This window comes from Mycteria americana, chromosome 15 (assembly GCF_035582795.1).
Source record: "Mycteria americana isolate JAX WOST 10 ecotype Jacksonville Zoo and Gardens chromosome 15, USCA_MyAme_1.0, whole genome shotgun sequence".
Taxonomy (NCBI): domain Eukaryota; kingdom Metazoa; phylum Chordata; class Aves; order Ciconiiformes; family Ciconiidae; genus Mycteria; species Mycteria americana.
This window is the reverse complement of record NC_134379.1, coordinates 2,422,715-2,448,952: the sequence shown is the minus strand read 5'-3', so window position 1 is coordinate 2,448,952 and position 26,238 is coordinate 2,422,715. Positions and strand designations below refer to the sequence as shown.

The 26,238-nt window shown below is 43.6% G+C and overlaps 1 protein-coding gene across 6 annotated transcripts in view; it reads right to left on the bottom strand.

Annotated features, from left to right (window-relative positions):
- Positions 1-26,238, bottom strand: part of ACACA (acetyl-CoA carboxylase alpha) — a 154,630-nt gene that overhangs the window by 91,683 nt on the left and 36,709 nt on the right. For all 6 annotated transcript variants that reach the window (XM_075518341.1, XM_075518340.1, XM_075518343.1 and 3 more), the window contains 22 exons: positions 25,537-25,635; positions 24,846-24,952; positions 23,977-24,087; positions 23,258-23,467; positions 22,544-22,714; positions 20,047-20,208; positions 19,582-19,745; positions 18,604-18,754; positions 17,950-18,053; positions 16,957-17,038; positions 15,631-15,776; positions 14,474-14,624; positions 12,995-13,129; positions 11,935-12,081; positions 11,213-11,401; positions 10,516-10,616; positions 9,859-9,947; positions 8,323-8,447; positions 3,643-3,756; positions 1,956-2,069; positions 1,192-1,281; positions 581-699 (listed from right to left, as the gene is read on the bottom strand). In XM_075518341.1, the coding sequence (XP_075374456.1) occupies positions 581-699; positions 1,192-1,281; positions 1,956-2,069; positions 3,643-3,756; positions 8,323-8,447; positions 9,859-9,947; positions 10,516-10,616; positions 11,213-11,401; positions 11,935-12,081; positions 12,995-13,129; positions 14,474-14,624; positions 15,631-15,776; positions 16,957-17,038; positions 17,950-18,053; positions 18,604-18,754; positions 19,582-19,745; positions 20,047-20,208; positions 22,544-22,714; positions 23,258-23,467; positions 23,977-24,087; positions 24,846-24,952; positions 25,537-25,635 (2,881 nt within the window). The remainder of the gene's footprint in view (positions 1-580; positions 700-1,191; positions 1,282-1,955; positions 2,070-3,642; positions 3,757-8,322; positions 8,448-9,858; positions 9,948-10,515; positions 10,617-11,212; positions 11,402-11,934; positions 12,082-12,994; positions 13,130-14,473; positions 14,625-15,630; positions 15,777-16,956; positions 17,039-17,949; positions 18,054-18,603; positions 18,755-19,581; positions 19,746-20,046; positions 20,209-22,543; positions 22,715-23,257; positions 23,468-23,976; positions 24,088-24,845; positions 24,953-25,536; positions 25,636-26,238) is intronic.

The window sequence follows — 26,238 nt, the reverse complement described above, 5'->3', positions numbered from 1 at the left end:
AAACCAAAGTATGTCAACTCTAGCATATCTATATAAAATACATTCATACGTGCATCTTGGTCTTCTCAGTCAAAAAACCACGTGCTAGAAAAGATTTCACCTTATCCGGTAAAGCCAGGTTTGAAAGCAGAGCCAATCACAAACAGTTACAAAGGGCTGGCAGGGGAGCGCTGCAGGAAGGGGACAGAGACTGTTTGACTGCTCTTTATTAAAATTCTGAGTAATTGATTATTCTGTCTGGAATTGTATCTTTCTGAAGGCTCGGGATTCAGCTAGAACTGAAGTTCTAGAGGAAAGTTACTACACAAGCTGAACTTAAAAATCAGAAAATACATGAAAACTGTATCATATTCAAATGAATCCAAACTGCAGAAACTATTACCCACAGCTCCTGAGGTTTTAAATAACTTAGGAGAAGGAACTGGGTAATGTAGGGTTTTATCTTAAATAATTTGTGCTTATTTGAGGCACTGGGACTCTCCCTTTCTCCACCAATTCTACTGCAAGTTTTCTTTGCCAAGGTAGGATGTAGCCCCTCATAAACCTCTGATTCTAAAGGCAGCTGAACACGTGATCTGACCTGTTCGGATGGGAGGTAGGTAGCATGAACTGGAACTCCACCACACAAGTGTTATCCTTCAGCTGGCGATGCTGGACACTGTTTAACTCATAGGCAATATACGCCCTTCGAACATACACCTGGTTAGAGAGAAACTCGATCAGCTTAACTGTGCTAAGGAAGCAGAAAGAGAGAAAGAAGAAAAATAATACACCAGAGACTTCAAAAATCTTAAAAACCAAACAGATACCTCCAAATGGATATCTAGATAGAACTCTAATTCAACCAGAATTTAGTTATTCTTTGAGGAAGGCCAGTCTGGCAGGATACAAGCATCAGCACAAGGCACACAGGGTAGGCTGACCACGTGCTCTGACAGTAGCTTCACTTGCAATCCTTTCAACCACCTAAGTCTTCTTCAAGCAAAGAAGATAACTCGAATCCGAAACTTTAGTCAATTATGAGTATTAACGCTGTTAAATGCCAGACTCCAAGTATGCCAGATTCCACACAACCTACAGCTCTCTTAATCTTGCAGGGTAACAGTGCTCAAAACAAGAAAAAAACAAACAAACAAACAAAAACCACAGAAAAATTTAAAATATTTGTTTTTTCAATGGGAATAAACTTACCTCCAAAGCTGCCATTCTTACCACCTGGTTACTGTGGTAGAAGAAGTTGGGTAGCACATCAAAGATGGATGTCTCGGACAAAATGAGTTTCTAGAAGAGATCACATTAAGCAGAGTTTTAAAAGACAAATGCCTATCTTGCAAACAGGGTCAGGCAAAAAAGCAAAAACCCCAAATGAAGCCTGACTAGTTCTGATTTCCATGCTTTTCCTGTTGTTCATCAAGGATTATGACCTTTTTACATTAAATCGTAGAATCACAGAATATCTCAAGTTGGAAGGGACCCATAAGGATCATCAAGTCCAACTCCCTGCTCCTCACAGGACTACCTAAAACTAAACCATATGACTAAGAGCGTCGTCCAGACGGTCCTTGAACTCTGACAGGTTTGGTGCCGTGACCACTCCCCTGGGGAGCCTGTTCCAGGGACCGACCACCCTCTCAGTGAACAACCTTTTCCTAATGTCCAATCCGAACTTGCCCTGACGCAGCTTCATCCCATTTCCTCGTGTCCTATCGCTGGTCACCAGAGAGAGGAGATCCGCACCTCCTCCTCCGCTGCCCGCCTTGAGGAAGCTGTAGACTGCGATGAGATCATTCTGATATCAGTGTAGGAATGAAAGCAAAAATGAGGGGGAAGCTAGAAACCAGAACAATACAATTTAAAGCCACAAGGACCTTGGGGCTACAGGTGAGATTTAATACAGAAACATTAAGATCAGTGAGAAGAAAGCAGGGAAACAAGGAGAGAAGTTTGGTAGATACCTGCAGGTTCTCAATGCAGAACTGGTGTCCATACATGTCAATAGCGGACAGGAAGATGGACTCCACCTGGTTGTGACGCAGCTCGTAGGATGGCAAATGGGAAGCGATGAGAACCTGGTAAACAGCAAACACAAGGAGTGTCAGGGAAAGGAGCTATGCTGGACCATCGGCAGGAGGCTGTTACCTCCAAGGCAGCAATAGTCTGCTCCATCCCAGAAGAGGCGACTGGTTTCTCCTGTGAATTCTGTGGCACCTGGGTGATGCCGCAAACTCTCTCCCCTCCCCAGCCTCATTTGTGTATCTGCTCAGTTTGTATTATTGGCAATTCCCCATGGAGAAAAGGAACGGCTTCAATCAAGTTCCATCAGTGCATGTGATTTAGCACTGCAGAGCTGCTAGTCCTGGGGATTGCCTGACCGGCTGTTAATTGGAAAGCAGATCTGGCAGGCCGCAGCTGTGGGGAGGCCAGCAATGGAGACTGCCTTTCACAGCTTCCGAGTAGAGGAAGCAAGAGACACTGGTGCCAGGTATTAAATGCCCAACATGAAGGATACGGAGATAGGAAGGGGAAGCAGCTTGCAGGGGAAAATGAAGTGAAAGAGCAACATAAAGACATACACAAGGACTGCAAGCACCATCCCCAGCACGCTGCTGAGAGGTTCAATAACTGAACGGTTCAAGGACACAAATACAGTCCTGAAGGAAACATAAGGTCACTGAGCAGCTTCAAACACCCCATTCATTTTCAACAGTCAAGCTCTGAAATAAAAGGAGAGATCCCCAAAGTGTCAGCTTTCCTGCTGAAGACTTTTAGAATGGAGATAGGGACTGCGGAGCGAGAGGAGTGATCAGACTACAGGGTTAGCATTACCGTGAAACGATTATGCCCTCTCACTCCTTCCTGGCTACAGACTAACTGCTAAAGAGGAAGCGCACAATAATACCCAGGTGGACATCTGCCATTCAAACTATTATCTGTACTAGACTCTTGGAATTGACAGTATAAAGAGTTTTTCCAATTATTTTCAGGTTAAAAAGAAATTGATAAAACACAACTCAAAAGCTAGAAGAAACCCTGCAAAAGTCCAACATAATTCTTTGTAATAATTCTTCGGCAGTTGCAAAAAACATCTGGGTCTTCTGTAAATTTCTCTCCCTGTTCTCTGCACACACTGATTCGCAATTGTGCGGTAGCTGATGAACCCGGATAGCATGTCCTGGCTGTTTACGGTACAGCTGCCTGCACGTTCCAGGCAGCCTGTGCTTGTCGGGTTCCCAGATTATAAAGCCACAAGGAACCACAGTGACCATGTATTTCGACTTCCTCTATCGCACAAACCGCAGGCTACTCTCAACTAACTTCTATTTGAGCCAGACAAAACTTTTTGGAGGAGCAGTGACAAAGGAATGTAGTCTTAACTTCAAATTTTACAGTGATTGGGAATCCACTGCAATCTTCATTAGACTGTCACAATGGTTAATCATTGGTTAATTAGCTTCATTGTTAAAGCACTGCTCACAGTAATCTACTCTTCACACCTGCATAGTAATCAAAATAAACATCAAGAGATACAGACTTTCCAAAAGAGTGAGCTCCAGGTGGGAGCAGTCCGCACTGATGTGACCAGCAATGGCACGGTCTGTCTCTAGCAGGGATCAGCTTGGATTGCTACACACGCTCCCTTACCTGCCGTGCTCGCAGGGCCACTTTAGCGTTGGTTGTCTTGCTGAGCTGGGTCAGCTCTGTCAGAATATTAATCAGCTCATCTGTCAAGGTGGGGTCACGGCCACATAGCTGGTCCTAAAAATAAAGAGAACTGAAAATGTTTACAACAGAGGAAAACCATCTTCTGTCCTCCTACAACAGAGTTTAAACCTGAAACATAGACACATGCACTCAGGCGCTGGACCACACCACCTCTAGGTCCCTATCTAAATTATTCTGTAATTCTGTGCTGACAAGGGTACAAGTATTAGGCTTTCAATAGTTTTACACATATAAATAAAGCCACAGAGGACAGAAGGGACTGGCACCATCACCCATTTTCTTATTTGTAGCGTGTGTTTTGTCATCCAAACACGTGAGAAATACTGACTTGTCAAAGAGACTCAAGTAAAGCATTTTCCCATTACCCAATTTCAGTTTTCTACCAGAATTCTCCTGTAGCAGCAATGCAAAATTCAAAGAGCGTTTAATTGTAGTGAAACGCCCTGTGTAGCATGCAAAGATTAGCAAACTTTCACCGTGAAAGGTGACCAAACAGAAGGAGTTTAACTGCCGGGAGAACCTCCTGAAGTCCACTTAAAAAAACAGCTCCAAACAAAAAAAAAAAACAGAACTCCACAACCACAAACCAACCACACGCTTTGTACAGCTTCAGCAACACCAGAAAAAAACCCCAAAGATGCTGTCATTCCTCTAACAAGGCTAAGCAAAGCTAACTAAAACCATAAATGATATGATGTGTTTCCTGCCACAGTACAGGACTGACGCCACAGTATTTCTTCTAATCAGAGAATCCTGGTTCTGAGGAAGTTCACTAGCTTACTTTGCTGTCTAAATTGGCTGGATAAAACAGTAAAACTGAACAGCATGATTTTCAGTGTTAATGCTGTTTCAAAACTCTCTTGGATGCAGCCATTCAAAAAAAAAAATGCAAACAGTAAAGACTTTAATCTGTTTTGTTTTCTGAACAGAGGAGATGCACTCTCATGCACGCTTTCTTCCAAAAATAGTTTCAATTCCCATGAATAATCCCACAGTCTTCAACTACTCACACTGGCTTGTGAGCCTCTTCCCTCCCACTCCCGAAGCTGGAAACCCTCTCGGAGCCTCTAATGTGTTTCTTCTATACAGCACTTAACAGCTTTTCTCTTGGTAAATGAATCATAGGAGGAAAATGTGAGATGAAACAGGGATTTGCAACAGGAAAGAGAGCTGGTGCCTTAAAGTTTTAAGAGATTTTAAACACATACAATCCAGAAAAGGCCCTTTGAAGATCCAAGAAATTGAAAAGGAAAAAGGGAAACCTCTGCGCAGCAGGTTAGATTAATAAGCCTGCCAGGGAAAAGAAAGTAAAAAACAAAAACCAAATAATACAAGTCCCATAGACTGACTAACCAATAACAGCTCATACTCCTTGCAATTCCAAAGCTAAATAGCTTTCCCCCACATCGTTCCTGACCCCTTTCTCTCCGACCCCACTCAAGCACGATGCCATCTCTAGGAATGATGGCGTACATCTCGGGGAGAGAGAGCACAGTCACATCACTCTTATTAAAAAAATCTAAGCTACTAACTCTTATTAGATTGTTGTCCCCTATTTATTAATCAGTCTTGGGCCGGCAAACATTACAATGATTGTTCCCAAAGAAAGTTCTGTAAATTTATCCACTCCAGGTCACTGTGTGAATTCACAGTGAATAATTCAAGAACTGCCTTCGTCATATTTGAAATACAAATTCCTGGGTGTTGTAACGTTACTGCTCAAGGTAACAAAAACCCGACAGGACACAGGACATCTGCCATGCCACAAGCGATTCTGTCCAGTTAAGGCTAGGATGTGCATACAACAGTCAGTTAAGTACATAAAATGAACATACAACTTCAAATCACACTATATTTCAACAAATATATGAAGGATGAAGTAGTTCCCATCCTGCCTTAAACGCCTGCTAGCTAAAAAAGGTGAATGATGGCAGCATAACACTATTACTAAAACCATCCTCAGAGCCCCTTGTTAATAATGGATTCCTAGGGATACATCAATAACAGCAACATAAGCATCAAGGTATTTTGACATGACGTTTGCCCTTGGAGGACAAACTTAAACCATCCCACATAAATAGCTTGGCAACCCATAAAATGCCACAGCCTTCACCATGATTACACCAAATGTGCCACGGGGTCCCTCAGACATGAAGAGTAATGCGAGTCGGAAGAAAGAGGAATGACTGTCTTTTGGATATTGGCGTGACCTGTAACTCCGCAGATGGTAGTCCCTAGCCGTGCCATAGATGACACTGTGGCCAAAGGCACGTCGCCCCTCCTGAGCCCCATTACCCACTCGATCTGAGAAGTCCCTGCGACGCAGCGTTCGTGCGAGGGCAGACGCCCGTTTGCAAGGCCTCGGGCCCCGCGCTGGCAGAGGCCATGCAAATGGCACTCGGAGCACTGCCCACCTACCCGGCTGTTCTTCCACCACGTGCAGCATGATCTCTCCAGTATGTTTTAAGTTCTAGCAAACTGGGATGTCGGCCTTTACTTGAGTAGAAATAACCGAGAGTGGTGGGAAGAATGGCTACACAGGAAGGAAAAAGAAAAATTCTTCAACGTTTCTCTGCGTTCCCTATCTCCCAGCACGCCCCTCACTCCCTCAGACGGACACTGTGCCGGCCAACGTGAAGACACAGCAAGGCTGTGCATCCAAGACACGGCTTGCACGGAGGTGTAAAACTAGACAAAAAGTTTCAGTCCCATTTTAGCAAGAAATAATCAGGATGACAACAACAAAATAAAGCAGGTAGCTGGCGCTGCACTGGCTTTTGCCTGCACTGATTGGCAAAGGCAGCGAGCAAAGCCTCAAACCGGCTCTTTGACAAGGCCTAACGCCTCCCCGGCACCCCTGTGTAATTACACACTTGAGTGACTGGACTCTGAAGAAAATTGAAGGCCTGAGCTGCGAACAGCTGCCATTTTCTCTCTCCATCACGCCAGCATGATTACTTGAGAAATGAACAGCCCCGGCTCAAAGCTACTCCAGAATTCTCAGAGGAAATATGGCTCCGTGTTCAAATAATGAGATTCTTAAGGCAAGCGTTACTTACAATCACACCACACACCAAAAAGGGAAAGGGAAAAAAAAAAAAAAAAAGGGAAAAAGGGAGAGCCAGAAAGAAAGAATGCCAGGGTCCTTACATCTTACAAATTAGAATTTAAGAAATGCAGCCTCAGCCTAGGACAATTATGACTCTTTTTCTGCTTGTGAGAGTTATTTTGTGGATGGCTACTTTGGACATATTTTTGGCAGTAATAGACCTCATTATGTTTGTGTAAAAAAAAAAAAAAAAAAAAGAGAGAGATAGTATTGTAATTAGGCCCTTAAAAAGCAGAATACCTAACTCTGGTCTGTTGAAAATCATGTCATAGCTAAATTCATCCTGCCTTGAGGAAGGTGGGCATTCAATCTGCTTCAAAGCATTATGTGGGACAAGGATTTTTTGAAGCTTTTTAGGAAACAGGAAAAAAAAAGAGGCAGGACTCAATTGTTGTTTTTTAATTATTTTTCCTGGAAATGTAACTTACTGGGAGTTTTACCCATTAGAGTGGGACTGAAGTTAATGAGAACTGAGATCTTTCATGGAGTAACAAGCCAGAAGAACATGAGAAGGTGATGGCAGGTCCTGGCATGAGGATTCATTTGTGTTTCTACGGTGGAATCTATGTCCGTCCAAGAGGAATTCCGACCCCAGGGGATTCCCCAACCCTTTGCAAGCCCCCTGGACAGCCGCACACCATCCCAAGGGTCAGAGGCCTGATCTGGAGTGACCAGATTTGTGCTGAGATATTGAGTCCTGGTCAGATTCCATCGTGCAGCCCAGAGCATAGTTGGTCCAAAAGCACCACTGCAGACCTCAGATAAGACCTTCTGAGACTATAACCAGGAAGAAGCTAAGAGAGCCACTGCCAAACCTATCAGATCGAACTATGGCTCATCAAGGAAGAGCATGAGAAAGCCCTCAAGGGCCTCCATATGGGCTGGCTAATGCCATTCACTACCAGGAAGTCACCCTCATTAGTCATGAAGGACCATAAAAAAATGCTGCTATTACAGAATTATGACCACAAAAAAAATCAGCTGCTTTTTGTGCTGGTAGCATATTGCTTTGCTTTCCAAGCAACTCCAGGTTGAGTACCATGAGCTATATAAAGACAGGATCTCTCTGAGACCCCTGAAGATGAAGCAGCAAACTAAACCAAGTATAAAGTCACAGCCCAGTGTCTGCAAGTTAGCCTCTAGCATCCTTCCAATGTAAGAATTAAGCCCACATTCTTATCTCCCCACAGACGCTCACAAATCACTTGCATAATTAGCCTTCATTGCACTCTGATAGGCAATCAATGCAGGACAGTCATGAACCAGAAGGTGCACAGACACGGAGCTGAACAGTATGTTCTGGGTCTCCTCTAATGCATGGCTTACATGCCCTAAGAACACATGAAGAAACTCCACACTGCTGCCACTGCTTCTGTAGCTAGAAGGCTTCCATCTTTAAGGATGAGAGCTGTCAATTCAGTACCTTTCAAAGCATCAAACATACAACTACAAGAAGCAGCAAATTTCTAGAGCACCGACAGAGAACTTACAATGAGCATTGTAACAAGCAGGTTCTTCTTGGTGACCTGAGCATGTGAGAAGATGTAGTTCAATACAGCATTCATATCACTTTTATTCTCTTCCCGAAGGGTAAAGACACACTTGTCATAGTGACCTGCAATCAGAAATGCACATTTTTTCAGTCTCCACACTTCTGTGTCAAGGAATACAAGTTGCCAGATGTGTCTTCATTTTTCTACATGTATGTTTGGAGAATCTACTTTGCATGATCCACATAATCAATTCCGGGAAGGAAGCATTCCTCCCACCACCACCCCCTCAACTGCAAACTTTAAATTAAACATCCTACTCTTATTAAAACAGTTCCAATACCAAATACGTCCTTTGTGAGCAATACGAAGAGAAGAATGGCGAGCTCAGTCTTTCATTCAAATGACAACCAAAAATAAAATAATAGCAAAAAGACTTGCACCATCCTCTACTACCAGCAAATTGAAGTGGAAATGAATCTGCAGTACCATTAGGCTGGGGCAGGTATTGGAGCAGGACAAAAGAAAAGTAGAGTGGAATCTGAACTACCTGTAAGAGCTAGAGCCTCAAAATTAGCTAGTGCTTCATTGCCATCTTGTGCCTGGATACAGCAGTGCAATGCATTTATTTCAATTCTGTTTCAGGCTGAGGTTTGAGGTTTGTTCTTATGAACAGCAAACAGCTTCTGGTATTTTACAGCAGGTGCAAATAACTCTGACTTTTTTTTTTCTACTGCACTTGATTTTCTTACTATAGAATTTAATAAACAGGCAAGATAGAACTAAATAGTGTGGTGAATTTAAACAGTTTTTCTGATTCTAATTTTTCTGCAGAGGCTTAGAAATCAGGAAATAAAAATCAAGCTTCTAATATGAAGCTTCTACATGTGGAATACCCAAGTGGGGGAACTCTCCAGCAGTGGGCCACTGCTGACAGAGTCAGCGAGGGAATGCAAAGGAGAACTGCTTCACCTCTGATCTAGAACAAGCAGACACCACACAGACTGGCTGAGCCTTAGCGAGCTCGATAACAGACTAGAAATGGCAACACAAAGAAACTCTTAATTCAGTGAGTCTGTCTTTTTACTCCAGGTCATACAAAAGTCCTCACTTAGCGGATCATAGAGTCATATAGGAGCTATTCCTTTGAAGATTTACAGGGAAAAGGAGCAGTCCTACACCGAAGAGAGACCAGAGTCATATTATGACATGTAAACTGTGGGTCAGATGACATGGGATGTAGAAGATGATGGATATACCAACAGTGGAAAACCAGCAGAACAGACAGCTTTGGGGTGGAGTTTGTCATTTGCTTGTCATAAGCATTACGAGCACTCTTAGCACGAAAACTCAAACTGGACATAAGCTTCTCTACAAAAAACAGGATCTGACTGGCAGACCTTTAAAAGAAAACCCGTGTAGCTTAGTCTCACCATAAAGTTAGAGTAATCTTTCTTGAAGGGGGTCCACGTGGACCTTCTGGGACCAAATGTGGTTCCTTTAGAAATCAAATCCTTGATGTGCTTAGAGACTCACCATGCTGAAACTGAGTCTCCACCTTCAGATACTGACGGAGCAGATCCATCACCACTGCTTTCATGTGTCCCCGAATGCCACTCCGGTACCTGCAGAAGCAAGTCAGTCAAACCTAGCACTGAGTGAGACTGGCACGGCCTCACTTCTGAAGACCTGCAAGTGAATAACACTCAACACGAGTGGCAGAATAAGCCTGTTTGCTTACGGAAAGAAGCGTACCTGGTTCTGAAAACCCCAATTGTTATGTGAATACATAACCCCTGCCATTAGTGTTGCAGGGTAGCATGGCTCATGTTTTGCATCAAAATGTCCTTTTTCTTCTAAAAATACTCAAAACTCTAGACACTGAAAGGCATAACACACACCAGCGGCTTGATGAAACGGGCAAGATATGATCAGTGTCAGGACAGAAATTAAATCTTTCTTTCATACGGCAAAGGGAGAAAGAGGAAGGATCTGTATGTGCGCTTCACACAGGCAGCCAGGAGCCACCCACATGGCCCTCTCACTGTTGACCTCCCTGAGGGAAGTATGCAGCCTTATTCCTAGTGATTTAGACTCTGAGTGTAATAAAACCATTTGAATAAAGACAAGCAGGCTCAGGTCTTTCAAGCAGCTGAAGAAAAAAGTTAGGGGGCACCCCTGAAAATGGCTCACCTCTGTACAAGCTGCACAATGCTCTGAGTGTTCATGAAGAAGACCTCACGCTCTGATTTGCGGTTCAAGGTGGCTGCATGGCTATCCAAGATATTGGCAATCTGAAAGAGAGCAATCACATGACAGTCCCAGTCCTGGATGGGACGATCTGGCTGAACAACCAGCAGAGAAGCTGAAAACTTCCAGACAGACCAGAGCAGAGCTCCAGCAGACTCCAGCAAAGGCCAAAGCCTTAAACTGCTAAGGAAGTTAATGACCTGACAATGATACAAAAATCAATGCACAATATCGTATACCGGAGAAATCATCTTCCAACATCTCATTACCTGATCAGGCCTCCCTTAGTTGCAATCGCTCTTTTTTAAGGTTACATTGACACTATAAATTGCACTGCAGCATATGGATCAGGCAAAAAGCAAATAAATAAATGCCCACAGGGCCACTGATATGATTAAACTGCTTCCAAACGGCCTTTTTAAAGCTATACTGAGCAGGGAACACATACCCTTCAGCACAGGTAAAGGAAGCAAGCTTTACGCTCAAGTGATACAGGTAAGTATCCTTCATCATGAAGATCCCATGTTCAAATGCACCTTTCAGGTCCAACTAAGCTCCAGATAATTTAAAGGAACTTTCTCTCTCTCTCTGCCCCAACGCAAACCAGTTTTTATTCCTCTATGTAAGTGTGGTTGATCACCTGTTGGCTAGGAAACTGGCAAAGGACTGATGTGATGTTGCTGGCATATTGGGCCATCTCCTTCTTGATGGACTTCTCTACATTGGGTGGGATCCGTCCAGAAACACTGGTCATGATGTCCTGAAGTTCCAGCAGAGGCAAAGATGGGTCTCTCAGTGTCTTCATTAGTCGCTCAACCCAGCCTTTCACCTAGACAGAGACAAGTCAGTGTAAAGACAAGCGTGAAGAAAAGAATAAGCAGCAAGAAGGGAGAAAAGGAAAAGCTTTTCATTGAGGTCTTCTTCAATACTGTTTTATCACACAGCTAGTCCAGGGACTAAAAGAGAGAACTGGGGCAGATGACAAAGCTGCTGTGCTACCTTACGCCAACAGCTGACTCAGATTCATCCACCTTCTCTCCTCCTCCCTCTAGGACTTCTGCCACAGCTGGCTATGCATGCACAGCTCCCATGTACAAGGCTGCAGGCACAAGCAGTAAAGATCAAGCTCAACTCCTTGTCTTTGTCTTTGTTTTGGGTGCCACAGATAGGACTCTACCATCTTACTCTCTGGTGAGACTGACTATAAGGAAGTCTAAGAAAGAAAACCGAATCGAGCTGGCCCTAGCAGGCTAGTACTGCCCTGACTCTTGGTCCTCTGGCTGTGACATGCAAATTGGCCAGCCTTACCTTGAACTGAAAGAATATTTGTGCTCTCGCTCTGAAACAAGAAGTAACCAGTACCTTGCTGCTGAAGTAGGGCTCTGGCAGGCAGTATCCATTCATCACATTGACCAGGTTATCTAGGACATAATGGAAGATGCGATGGAGTTTCTCGCCTCGAAGTGCTGTGCTCTGGATCTGCGGCAAGGTACCCGTGTGCAGTTCAGCCTGGAAACACAATGAACAGCACAGTGTCACTAACCCTCCTGTATGGCATCAGCCATGGTGGTAAAATCCAGTTACCCTCGACTGGAGGCTCAGATTTAACTTGGAAGAATTCCCAGAGTAGAAAATGCACTTGGCTGAGAGACAGAAAAGTTATGAGCTGGATCTCCAACAGTTCTATGTTGTGTACACCCACAAAATAAGCTTCCAGCCTCTCTCCCAAATATGTTACAGTTGATCTCATCGTTTAGATCCAGGATGACCAAAAATATCAAAGAAAAGCACAGGAAAAGCCAACAGTTTGGTGCTGACAATCACTTTCCACCCCCTGCATGACAACCTCCCACAGTTTTCAACTAGCTATTGCTAAAGGAACAACAGATTCTCTTCCCCTGCCACCAGCTACATCCCAGCCTACCATCCCTAAATGAATGTATCTCTTTGCCTTTCACCTTAAAAAAGATCCATGTCCTTGGCTCTTTTTTTGTATTTCCAGGTTTGCTACAATTGCTTTCACAGGGCCCGACACTCTCTGAGTTGGGATATCAACCCCCATCCTCCCAAAGAGGGTCGCTTAAAGAAGAATACATGATAAAAAGAAGTTAAATAAACTTGCATAGGAATAACGCAGATAGAAAAATCTGGCCAATCTCCAATATCCTAGACAGCCATGTACCCACAATAGTACTGAGGTAAGAAGAGAACAAGAATGGTACATAAGCTTAGCCTGAGTCAGAGAAAGAGACAATAATCTGAGTCCTAGTCCTCACGTGAGACAAATAAACGGTAAAGTGACAATTCCAGTACAATGCACAAATCTGAAATTGGTTCAGTACACTGGACCATCTCGTACCACTCTCAACATCACTCGCTATTAAAAACACAACAAACATCTGCGCTTCCTGCGACTTCTCACCTGCTGAACCCTGCTGGGATCATCCAGCTGGAGCTTGGCAATCACACAGCCTGGATCCAAGACTGCCCCCGGGCGTTTGACGTAATGGATGCAGCCTGATTCTCCTGCTGTTAGTGTCATCACCATTTTCATCACCTGTAGCAAGGAAAACAGGTTACACACTCAGCTTGCATGTTCCCCAAATGGTTCTAGTTTTGTGAGCCAGCAGCCAATGTCCTACCACAGACAAACTAACCTGCATGAGCACCTTTTGCATTCAGGCTTTCTCAAAGGCTTAAAAGCACACACATTGGGAACAAAGCCCCAGACACTGAAGTGAATGGTGGAACAAAATAACTGGCCACAAATTAGCGTGGCAGGAAGCCATCCTCAGGAACATCACCTGTTCCACACTGCTTGGACCAACAGGTACTCAAGAAGGTCCCACATTCAACACAACGAACAAAGCAGATACAATTTACTGCTGCAGCTGCTGCACTCTAAAGGCTAGAAGTGGGAGAGTCACTCTCAAAAGCTGCAGCAACACATTCATTTTTAGCAGAGGGAACTAGGATTACTTTCTAGAGGTCACAGGTCTCAGACTGCTCTTCACAAACAGAGATGCTTCCTTAGATCAACCATGGAAGCTCTTGCCTTTGGAGCAGAAGGGTTGGGCATGGGCAGAGACAGTCTAGTTTTACCATTGCTATACTATAGACCACAACTAGGAACACAGGAATTGAGTAGGTGGTTCCTTCTTAGCCATGGCTCTGTTGCAGCATAAAAGCACTTACATAAAACACCTGGACCTCTGGCTTGGTATTTTTCTCCTACACATTGTCCCCAGCTGGTTTAATTGCCCCTCTGTCAACACACACCCTCCCCCCTCTCTCAGATCTGTTTTGAGCGATGCACTCCTACACAACCTCTCGTGCTTTCCTCACAGCGATGCAGAAGTTGGTCGTCCCCCTCCTCTCTAAGACTTAAGTAACTTCCAAGGGAGAAGGGAGGATTGACACTTATTAACTTATCCAATCAACCTGGTAAGTGATCAGGTAATCAGAGAAGTCTTAATTTGTTACTTAAATCCTGGCATATAACTCTGCTACTGAGTCAAAGTACAAAGTAGTGGTCTACAAGTAGAAGGCCTTCTCCACCACAGCTAGAAAACACAGTACACGTGGATCCAGCTCTCCCTTGATATCACAGCAAGATGATAACCATGGTCTCACTGCTGAGAAATTTTGCTTATCACTTGGTATACAGTCATTAACACTCAAATTTCAGCTGCTAAGTAATTTCTTCCTCACCCCATCACTCTCACTGCTGATTCCTGCATTAGTCCAGGTTAAAACACAGACAAAATTTGGAAATACTGTGAATTATTCCTCACGCTCAATTCCTGGTTCCAGAGCATTCAACTTCCGCCCCCCCCCCGCCAGCTTTTGCCTGGGCAGATTCAGCATCTGCAGCCAAGTCAGTTCTTTGAGTCTCTTTTACCTCTATTTCTGCAAAGCACTGGCCTGCAAACACGTGTCCCCCATCCTCCACCACATACTGGATAAGCTTCCCAGCCGAAGGGGAGCGCAGAATGGAGGGATCATTCTCCTTTTCAAACACACAGGTCTTGTTACCTATAGTGATGCGATACCTAGGAAAGAATGGGACAAATCACTGCAACAGAATTTCTTACGGAAAGCGTGGCAAGGGGAAAATCCATTCTCTCTATTCCTGTTCTACTTCAAAACAAAACTAAACAAAACCACCTGAACCAGCTCTTCTGAGCTGAAGGGTACGGCCCTGCATATGAAAGTTCAGATTAATCGTATCAAAACAGGACTATGGAAGCCAGGGATCAGAAACCAGATAGAACAGCCCTTAGCAAGGTTGTATGCATGTTACTTTTGTGTTTCTTCTCTACCAACAGGTATCGCTCACTGTCAGAACCAGAACCAATGACATTCAGGATTTCATATAAACAAAAACTGATGTTAGTGGAGATTACACTTGCCATACATAACACAATACATTCACCAAACCGCCCACCTCATGCAAAATCCTCTCATATACAGAGCAAAGCTGAAAAGAGCAGGATGCACCCATGTAGCAGACTGAGACGATGAGAATTTATAGCATTTTCCAACCCAGAAAGCTACCCGAACTCTCTTTGTACCCCTGACCAGATTCGTTACGTTTGTCACAGAAAAGAAACCAGCAGAGAGGGCAGTGGTTCACATTCCAGAAGCTGGAGATTTACTGACCTCATGGCTATGATCCCTGCAGGGACTTTTGAGGGAATGCACTGAAACAGTAAATCTTATATCTATTTCTAAGGCAGCTGTGGAGTTTCAAGGATTTTAAAGATTTTTATGTTCTGTTTTTTGTTTCTATAATCCAAAAGGGCACTTTTAAAGAACCAGCAGGAGAATATGGACTCCACATTGGTACACATTCAGATCTTTCTTCTAACAGTAGCCAAGATCTGTTCTTCAGGTGAAGGCAACTTCTCCCTTTAAACTCATCCATAATACATCTAGTAACCTCTTCCTAGGAGAGAATTCCATTTCCCAGCTGATCTTTGGGAAGCATAAAGTTACAAGTACACCTAATTTTGGCTTGTATGTAAATGTTAAACGTTAATCTTTACAGGTTGCTACCTGTCCACTTCTTCTTTCATGTAGGTAGTATAGCTGCTGCCATCATAAGATAGGAGCAGTCCTCCATCACTCAGTCGGTGCACATCAACTTCCACACACGAGCTGTTCATGATGACCACGTAGGAGTTGGGAGACTGCCGGGTCACCTGCAGATCCACAAGAACGGTACGTATCACATGAGATAAACACAGCATTGATAGTGCTTGGTTGCCACAACATTGACACTTTTCCAAGCACTGCAACAGCAGGAATTCAAGAAGGGGAACAGAGCTATTTGTTCTCATGTTAGATGGAAAAAAAACAATGTAAAAAAATTTGGGATCACAAAGCCAAGCATTTGGCAGTCAAGAGATGCCAGAACTAATGCTGTCCATGAATCTTGATTTAATCCTCTCACACTTATGCATTAATTGTACAGGTTTGATTACGCAATCATATATAATTTCTTCACCCCGATCTACATACAAGTCACAGTTGTGTACTAAAATTGCATAATGAATGAGATAACTTGAGGGGGGCGGGGGGGAGAGGGAGATTGTCTCACAGAGAAAGCAGCTAAAGCTCTCCCTGGAAAAAGGGATCCTATCACAGTCTCTGCCACAAAGTTCCTGTCTGAAGCTGGGTAAATCACTTAAAGCATACTTTAGCTGCTGTTCAGTGCCTCTCTATTTCTCATCAAAGGGGTGCCAAGATAAAATCCTGGAGGTGCAGGGGTGCTGAATATTTTCAGCTGCAAAAACCAGTATATGGTCATGTCATTAAAAACTTCACCATAATAAATTTGCCCAAGGAAGCTAATCAAGATTGCACAGGCAATCTTAAGTCTGATATTTCCTAACTTTTGTATGCTTGGTTTCACAACCTTTAAACATTGTTTTTTTGCACACAGCAAAGAAAAAGCAACGCTAAAGGGAAAAATTGCTACAAATTCTGTCATGCTGATGAAACTGGGCTCAAACACCCAGTAGAGCCCGGGGTAGGTCTACATATTCAGAAACATCAATTGAATGTTTTGGTCAACCAACAGGCAGTAGTCTTTGCCTATAGTAAAGTATTCTTCACCCTACGCAGAGAATTTCTTGACCCCGAAAGGTTAAAATGTTTACGGAGATACACAGAGATATTGCAATGGAAAGATGTGATGGGGTATTATCATAAGGGAGATTGTACTGATTTCTTAACCCCACTAAAGCAGAGAAAATAAACCCTGCACAGGTTTAATTCCAATAATTACACGTATTACAAAGATTAAGCCAGAGCAGCACACAAACAGACATTTCCAAATAAAAGTGGCAAAAGGATGGGTTTCCACACTGTGCATCGTACCTTCAGCACATACTTCCGTCCTTCATAGATGAGTTCCACATCCACAGTGTTTAGCAGAGTATGAGCAGGCAGGACTTGGCCCCTTGAAAGAGAAGTACAAAACAAAACTGGTCTTCCAGAAGCCACCAAATGGCTATCAGGGGCCCAAGCAGGTTCAAAGATGCATGCAAGAATTTGGAAAACACTAGCAGAGAGATGGGAGTAGGCTTTTAAACCGCCTCTTCTTAGGAGAGACACACATCAGTTTGACAAAGCCAGCCCATCTCTCTCCAGCCACACGGGCCAGCTTTACTCTCCTTTCCATTCACCCACTTTTGCCTTAGAGAAGAGTCTGCAAAAGGAACATCAGAGCCTGAATTACAGAACATGGAGCATGACTTAACATAGGGATAAAGCAGCTTTTCCCCCTGCAGCTCTGTTTACGTACGGACTCACCAACAGGACACTGAGGGGAAGAACTCTGCTAAGAGTGGACCTGCCTGGATCACACCAAGTTTAGCCTGACCAAGTGTTATGACTAGTTTCCCTACAGTGCCTGCTCTACTTTAAAGCTATAGCAGAAGCAGAGAGGGTTTTCTAAGTACTAGTGGGAAACATTCAATTTGGAAAATTATGTCAAATCTGGAAAATTAAATCAGTCCTCAAAACAGGAGGAAGACAATACCTGGTGATTCAAGACTCCCTAATGTTGCCCTAGCAGCACACAGAGAGAGAACTCCACAGTTCTGAGCCATTTCTTGGAGCTTCTACCAAAACTGCCTGCCACAAACCAAACCAATCTGTGCAAACAACAGGGGATATTTTGGGGAGATGCATCGATATCTGCCAGTTTTCTTAGGCCAGTAGATAAACAGCTTCCTGGGGCCAGAGAACAGTCAGCAGATAACAAGCTCTGTGCATTTCTGGACTGTACTGTACTTGAACAAAACTTGTAAATCAAAACTAATTACTAGCTGCTTATCAGCTGTCTACCAGACCAGCTTGCAATTTTACCTTTCTAGAGAGTGCAGGAAGTTTGAGACGCTGTTTCGGAAGCTCACATCAGCCACATGCAGAGCTCCACACACCACTCCCAGCATGGTATCAGGCCTTTCAGCCTAGAAAGAAAGGGTACACAACACAGTTACATCTCCTTTAGCTTCAGTCCATTCTGGACAGCCACTTGAAGAATCAACAGTCTCAGCTCTGGTTTTGGTTCATGGCCAACCTCTCTTTAAAATTAAGTTGGTGTAGCATCCATGCAAACACTATACAGAAGCAATTAGCTCTGTAACTCCGTAAAAGAAAACCACATTTTTTTCTTCCTGGATCAAACCTTGAGGCTCCACCTACATTTCCACTGTCATCCGTGCCAAACTGCAAACCAAAATACTAGCCTTAATTCACACATACACTGAGATGCTTTTCTGACCAACTGTAAGACCACCTTTCCCTGACAGGGGCGACCTGGGATTTTGATATAAATAAGAATTAAGGCCAGTGAAAATGTTTACTCATAAAGTGGTAAGTGGAAATTAACCACTAAATTAACCACTAATTAGCCAACCTAAATCCTTGTCCTCTTGCAACCAGCATGCACCAAGCTTGCCCCCCGCCCCCTTCCCCTCCTCACTCCAATTTGCAGTCCTGTAAAGCAAGCAGCTGCACCTGAACTTTCTCAGCAATAAGCCGATCCAACCAGCCAGTGTCGATGCGGTTCTGCTGGAAGCTTTCTGTTTCCAACAGTTTAATCAAGTACTCAACAGTGGTTCGGAAATCCCCTCGGATGGACAGCTCCTTCAAAGCCACTACCATGTTTCTGAAAGAGAAAAGAATACCTATTATCTATCCCATACTAACAGTAATGTGCAAGCTGGTAACTCTAGATAGCTCCCCATGAGCTGCTGGGAAAAAACAGTCTGAAGGTAATAGCTGAAGAGCATGTGCACTGGAGCAAGATCCTAAATGACATGCTTGGGAATGAAAGAATATTGATTTTCTTCAGTCTGCTGCTGGTGTGAACAAGAGCAGCTCAGCCAGCACCAGCTGTAAGATCAGGAGTTCCCACTGTTATCATCATCTAGGCACCTACCACACGTCAGAAGTACACATAACACAGACAGACGTGGTCTCCATCCCACCCAGAACGGAACAGAGGAAATGCTCTGGATGAAAAACGGTATGGATGACAGGTCAGGCAGTCCTGTCTTATGACTGGGTGCTTTAGCGTTCCACACCACATAAGGACACTCAATGGTTTATAAACCACTGTAAGGCATTGGCATAACAAGTTATCAGTGTTTTTCCTGTTAGAAGCCTTCCACCTGAATGCTTTCAAAGAGGGACTTCAACACAATGGTAGCTGTATCATACCCCAGCAGCAGGCATACAAGGCAGGAATGAAACAGAAAGGAAAAAAATAAAGAGAAGTAAGCAAAAAGTGTAGAAATGTAGGTGCAACACAGTGGAATTGCAAAGCAAGACAGGATGAGAAGCCTGACCATGACGTGGAAAACAAGGTGAAGAGAGGGAAACTTCTCTTAAAACTCCTAGAAGTAAGGAGTCTTGTTTTATCCATGGCACTTTGGATCAAAGAGGACAAAACCAAGCAATTGCCAAGGTTCTATCACTTTTCTGACTACTTACGAGATGGCTTCTTCACGATTTTCTCCCCAAGAGAAGCAGTGACCAAATTGAGAATCAGCAAATTCATGAAGCCCTCCTGCAGCGGCAACACTGAAATAGCCCCAGACATTCTTATTGCTGCGGAAATTCAGTTCCTGAACTGTACCAGAACTGGGCTTAAATCCCTGTAAAGACAGACAGACATTGCTATACATGCTAAAGAAAAAGTAAATAATCCAGAATTAGGGAAGTAATTAGAGTTCTGAAGGCTAGAGCACCTCTTTGTGCTGCAACATGATATACACACAAGTAAGTTCCGGCTGTGTCTAACCAGAGTCTACAGAACCGCCAGCTAAGTGAGATAAACGAAGAATCTTTTAAATTTGCTGTCAAAATTTTCAGGATCAGCAGCAGGGATTGAACCTCAGTGTAAAGCCTACGGTTTATCAGAGTGTGATCAGTAACTACAGAATTTAAAACACTCACCTCATCAGGATTCTCACTGGTGATACGTGCAGCGATGACATGGCCGCGTGGACAGGGGACATGGGCTGAATTCTCAAAATCAATAGATGCATCGCCCCATGGAGAAACACCATACATCACTCGGATATCCTTGATCCTGTGGAGGGGAATCCCCATGGCAATCTAAGGAAAAATAATAATAATAATAATAAAAACAATAACAAAATAATAAAAGAAACCACCACTAAGTAAGTTTCTCTCCTCACAGAGAGTACCTATTCCTTGAAGAATTAATTCCACCAATTCTCTGTAGAAGCTGGTGCTGCAGTTCTAGTATAGCAAATATGCATGCCTATTTTCTGATGTGAGCCTTCTCCATTGCCACCTCTTGGAACATTCATATTTCTCAGGACAGCTGAGCTCAGTCTAATATCCACCTTAAGCCCTTCAGCCAGTATTTTCCACTGACTGATTAAAAGGCTCCCGAAAAAGCTGGCCAGCCCTAGGTCAGCGGAGGATGGGCACGCATTATGTTAATATACTAAGGTCCCAGTGAGACAGAATGCCCCTAACTGGTTATGGGAAACTGGAATTTTGCAACTATAAACTGCAGAGAGAGTAACCTGCAGAACTGGCTGCTGGCTGTATCCTTATGGAGTAAAAGTCCCACTTGTTCTGTTCATTAGCTGGGTTTTTTTTTTTTACAGCTACAGTTCAAAAAGGCTGAGCTTTAGCTTAACCACTTATTTCAGCTGTCTGTTAGCCAGACACCAACAGACAAAAGACCAAACCGGTTACAGTATCAATGCGCCATTCTAGGAAATTGTATCTAGCATCAGCAATATGAAGAAGAGTGCCCAAACAATGAGGAAAGCATCTGACCAGTTACAAAACTCTCAGTGCCTGGCAAATACAGACACAGAGCTACTGGAATCACCTGCTGACAGAAGGCTCAGGCCAAAGCCAAAGAGCCTCCTGACAAAATGAAGACGATCCTGCTCCTGAGCAGCCTACAAGACATTACAGTTCAACTGTTTGTTTTCTCTACCATCTACCCAATCAACTTCAAAACGCAAACAGCAGGGAGAAGAAAGAAACTAGAAAGCAAGCAAGAGGGTAAGAATGGGAGGGCTGAGAAAATGGAAGTAGAAAAGCACCTAGAGCCCCTAATGTGGTGTAAGACGAAGAGGGAAAGAGGACTGCGGCATTCATCCTCCCGTGGAAAAGATGGGGGCTGAGAAGAGGGAGACAGCATGGCAGCACACAGGGAGCTCGGCGGGTACACCCAAGGCACAGATGAGCCACGGCATACACAACGAATGCTTTCTACAGGATCTGTGAAGGATTCCCTCGCTACTCTGGGGATCAGAACAACAAAAAGCCTGCTCGTTCATGTAAGCCAGAACTGTCACCCACTGTCATGACTTCCCCTTGAAAAAACAATATATCAAGACAAATTCTTGGTCACTTTGCCACATCTATTCAAGAACCTAATTTTAGGCACAAATCCCGTTTTGTAGAAAGGCTAAAGAGCAGGGACCTCAGCCAGGAGAAGGAAGCATCTGTGATGAGTGAGAGGCCTAGAGAGGTGGAAACAATGCTCTGGAAGTCAGGAACTGCTTATCAAAATTAAAAAGACCCAAGTCACTTTCCTGAACTTCAAACAACTGCTAAACTTGCTGAAAGATGAAAAATCCAATCGTCTATTCTTTTTTCCCTCCTTTTGTCATTAGAAACTCTGAGAAGAGGTTGTTGTCCCTCGGAGGCAGAGTGGGCGATGCACTGCTCAAAACTGGCACGGCATCTGATCGCACTGCTAGCCTCAGAAGCCAACTCATTTCACAGAATAATTTCAGAGCTTAAAGTTGAACTACTCATGGCTAAAGCTTGTTGAGACAGGCTTTTTTACACACAACCTTTCTTTACATCAGTTTTCCTACCTCTGTGTTTTATTCCTCTACTGCTTCCCTTCATACTCCTTTTAACTGAAGGTCTACTGGAGCAGTCCAGGAGAAAAAACTAGAAAATAACCTCCCTTTGCTTTCCAAATCAGAAAGAGCCAAATGGTAGAGCTATAACTTACTGAAACAGTCATAACAAAAGGGATGCATATATATTTTGGAATACTGAATGAAGCTTTGCTCCAGCAACAGAAGATAAATCCCATGCTGAGAAAGTACCAAAATGGGCCTTGGAGTTAGTGGGTGTTTTTGTTGGGGAGGAAATGTGGGAGAGTCGTGTATCACCTATCTGCACGAGGATATAGGCCATATTTAGAAGAGCTCTCTAATTCTTTATATTCTCTCCTCTATCAGTACCAAGATCTAGTCATCTGCATAACGTCAGTATGTGATCCAGTTTTAACACAGAACCCTGGTTGTGACTCAGACAAGAGTCCGCCCCGCTATTTTACTAAGGTTTCAGCAGAACAGGTTTTTCACGCTCAGGCCCCTTCACCATACCACCACCCGAGTACTTCTGAGAGCCTCCAGGAGCACGGGCCGGGCGCTTGACTCACCTGGAGCTGCGCTGCCGGCAGATTCACATCAGCTACCATCTCTGTGCAGGGGTGCTCCACTTGCAGGCGGGGATTCAACTCCAGAAAGTAGAAACTGCCATCCTGGCTGTACAGGTATTCCACCGTGCCCGCACTCACATAGCCCACCATTTTGGCAAGCTTCACCGCACACTAGGATACAGGAAAAAAGAGTATTTGATTTCCAGGCCTCGTGCTTGGTTACCTATGCGCTGTTCATTCACCCTGCCCACTTCAGGCTTTTTTGCTGGCGTTCTGAAACATCCAAAAGCTTCTAACAGGCCTGAGAACTGCTCAAAGAAAAGCATGTGGCACAGGAGTTTTGATTTGCACGTTATTTCATTTACAATTTAGAGAAAGCAGAGTTTCAAGCAAATATTTGTAATACTCAGCATTAGACAATTCCTACAACTCCTGCAGCTTGCTTTTAATATGACAATATACATTTAAAACACACTTCTATTTTTGGGGTGCACGCATTTTTGAAGGGAGCTCTACAGCTGTTTGTCAGCACATGGTGGACTCGGTCAGTTTTGGAAATGTGAGCGATTGCCCATGCTACGCAGTTTAAGACAGGCAACCCTATATTGCTCCTTTAAAAGATTCAACAATGCAAAACTCTCGGCGATGTCAAAAAACGTCCTGCCTGTTTCTGCAGTCTCACAAGGAAAAGAGAACTCGCAGAGCCACTCTCACCTGTTCCATGTGCTCAAACACCACCGAAGTCGCAATAGAAGCAGGTGCTTCCTCAATAATCTTCTGGTGCCTGCGCTGCACGGAGCAATCCCGGCCAAAGAGAGAGATGGCATTGCCATACTGATCTGCCAGGATCTGCACCTCCAAGTGGCGGGACTGTTTGGCTAGTCTCATTACAAAGATTGGAGAGCCTGGGACTTCAGCTTGAACCTATAGCAGAGACAGCATATCAATAGGCAGATCACTTCCTGTGAAAGCCTGTCTTAGGCACAATCATCCCAAGTTCATTTTTTAAGCAAGGAACATCCATAATATTTCCCCTGGGCCACTTAAGGCTGAAAATACCCTGTGTTCACTTTTATATAACTACAGTGCCATTTCCATTCCTCTCGGCTTTCCTAAATAACCCATGAACTAAAGAAGGCTCGTGTCCCTCAATGTTATTGAGTTACACCGCAGATGCTCTCCATTACTTGGATTTATTCAGCATCTCCTATGATGTTTGGGCATTTGACAACTGTATGGGATATGCAGATATATTGAAATCCCACCAACATACACAGCAAAGAAAGCACAAACTCATGATTCAAAGTAGCTAAACAGGCTCCGACACATAATGCAGACTTTTTCAGTTCTTTAACACTTCCGATTCAGTGTTCTCAGAATCACCCAACCTGAACATTTAGAACAAGACAGTACCCATCAATGGGAAAAGTTACCTGTCTAAATAGGTTGGGGAAGTCATCTGCATTGTTAACTTTCCTTATTCCTTTTCCTCCTCCTCCTTCAGAAGCCTTGATCATGACAGGGTAGCCAACCTCCTCAGCAGCCTGATCAAGATGGGCAGAAAAACATGGGCAAGTACAAAAAGTTAGCAGAATCAAGTTGAAAAGATCATTATTTCCCTGTGGGTTTGTGTCCAAGCTTCCACATCTGACTCTATTTAGCAAACTAGACATGAATGGGATTGAAACCAAATATTCCAGTTTGAGAGGGTGCCTGTAGTTGGAAAAATCAGCAGTGATTTTGTGACTACAGAGAACCCCAGTCTGTGGAAGTGATCGCAAAATCTTTTGTCAGTGCTTCATGCCATTAGTTTTACAAACTCACAGAAAAGCTTTTTTGTAATACAGAAAATCATTAAGCTGGGTAACATGGAAAAACCATATACTCCACACCCCCTCTTCCCAAAGGAAAATTCCCAAACCCTGTACTGTGCTAGGAATATTTCTTATTCTAGAAATCTTCCTCAAAGGAAAACTTAACAAAAGATGAAAGCAAGTGTGAGGTCATGGGTCTTTATTAAAAACACCTTCTTCCTGCATTAAACAAAAACCAGAAGAGCCCCCTTAATGAAATACAACTTTGTTCCCATATTTATCTCTTTCTCCTAATTCTCACCTAGTTCTGCAGGCTGGACCCAAAGATGATACATAAAAGATCACTTTCCAATTTCCAAGACTCAGTTCTGTAAGGCTGACAGTCTAGTTCTAGTTTGTACTCCCATTAAAAGTAAATTAAACCTCTAGCTCTCTCCAGGTGTGCATGCAGCAAGACCTCAAATACATTCTAAATACTAGCCACCTACCCGCAGTCCATCATCTGCATCTTTCACATAGCCTTTTTCATACAGTTCCTGAGGAACATTCAAGATACGCTTCTGAAGATCATTTTCCTGCCAGTCCACTCGAAGACCTGAAATATAAGCATTATCTTCTTAGCTCATTCTGCTGCAAGACTCAGTGAGAACTCACACGTCAGACATTGGCAAAACAAACAGCAGTCCTAGTTCCACGAGGAACTAGTCTGGAAGCATTTACAAAAGAGAGAATGCAGAACGTAAACTGACACGTCTGTTTTCTGGGGAGCAGATCTTTTCATCCAACAAATTATACCCTCCTTCATTTACCTTGTGCAATTCTGAGAAACAGGTTGTTATTTACAGTCTTTTGAAACTGTATAGAGCTTCCATGGAAGCAGAGTATTGGCTGCGTGCTCCAGAACTACAGGCTAGAAAAGTAGAGACTGCAGAAATACCAGGTATTACAGCTGTACTGTTAGACTAACAGCACGTTACCCACCACGTAAATTTTGCCTGACATACCCACATATATCGTAGTCACTATGTCTAAGCCTCAGATAATACAAACTTGAAACCCTAAACAGATGGAACATCTCTTCGAACGCCTTTTTGTGCACAGACACTTCTTAAAGATTAGATGTGTTGAAGAAAAAAAATATTAGAATGATCTTGACAAACACAGTGATTTCCTCCTTACCACTGCCACTCCAAGGAAGAGTTGGAATGCCGGCAGTCTGAGCCACTATTGAAGAAGCAATTTTATCTCCTAAGGCCCACATTGCTTGGCTTGGAGGACCTGCAAAGAGCAAAAACAGTGCATGAGAGAGACTCAAGAGATATCAGACATTAGGGAAATGGCCAGAAGTCTGATTTGGGTTCCATGTAAGAGGGATAAATAAACACTCTTAGCAGGGTTGCTGCATGCCACATCTCAACTGGTAAAAATCAACACTTCTGAACCGAAACAGAGAGCATTAACTGTATCAGCCAGGAAACTAAAAACAAACAGACTAGAGTACTTTTGACCAAGAAGGAGGAAAAGGCAATTGAAACTACAGCAACGCAACCACAGACACATCACAACAGCTTGTTAAGTGCCCATCCTGTTAAAGAAGTCCCGGCACACCCGGCTTGCAAGCACCACTCTCCATCCATGTGTCCTCAAGCCGGGCCTGCTCTCAAAGGGATGCCGGTACTAGTAACTGGTATTAGGCGTGCACATCACGTGCTACTGGAATAATAATTCAGTGCCCTGATTTTACTCGAAATGTGGTTTGCATGGGACTGTAGTGTATGATTGGTAAGAGATTTAAACTGGAATTAAAATACAGCTTTTAAATCCACTCCTCTTCCAAGGTCCAGAGTACTTCTGTGGTTATGGCTCAAGACATTACAGATA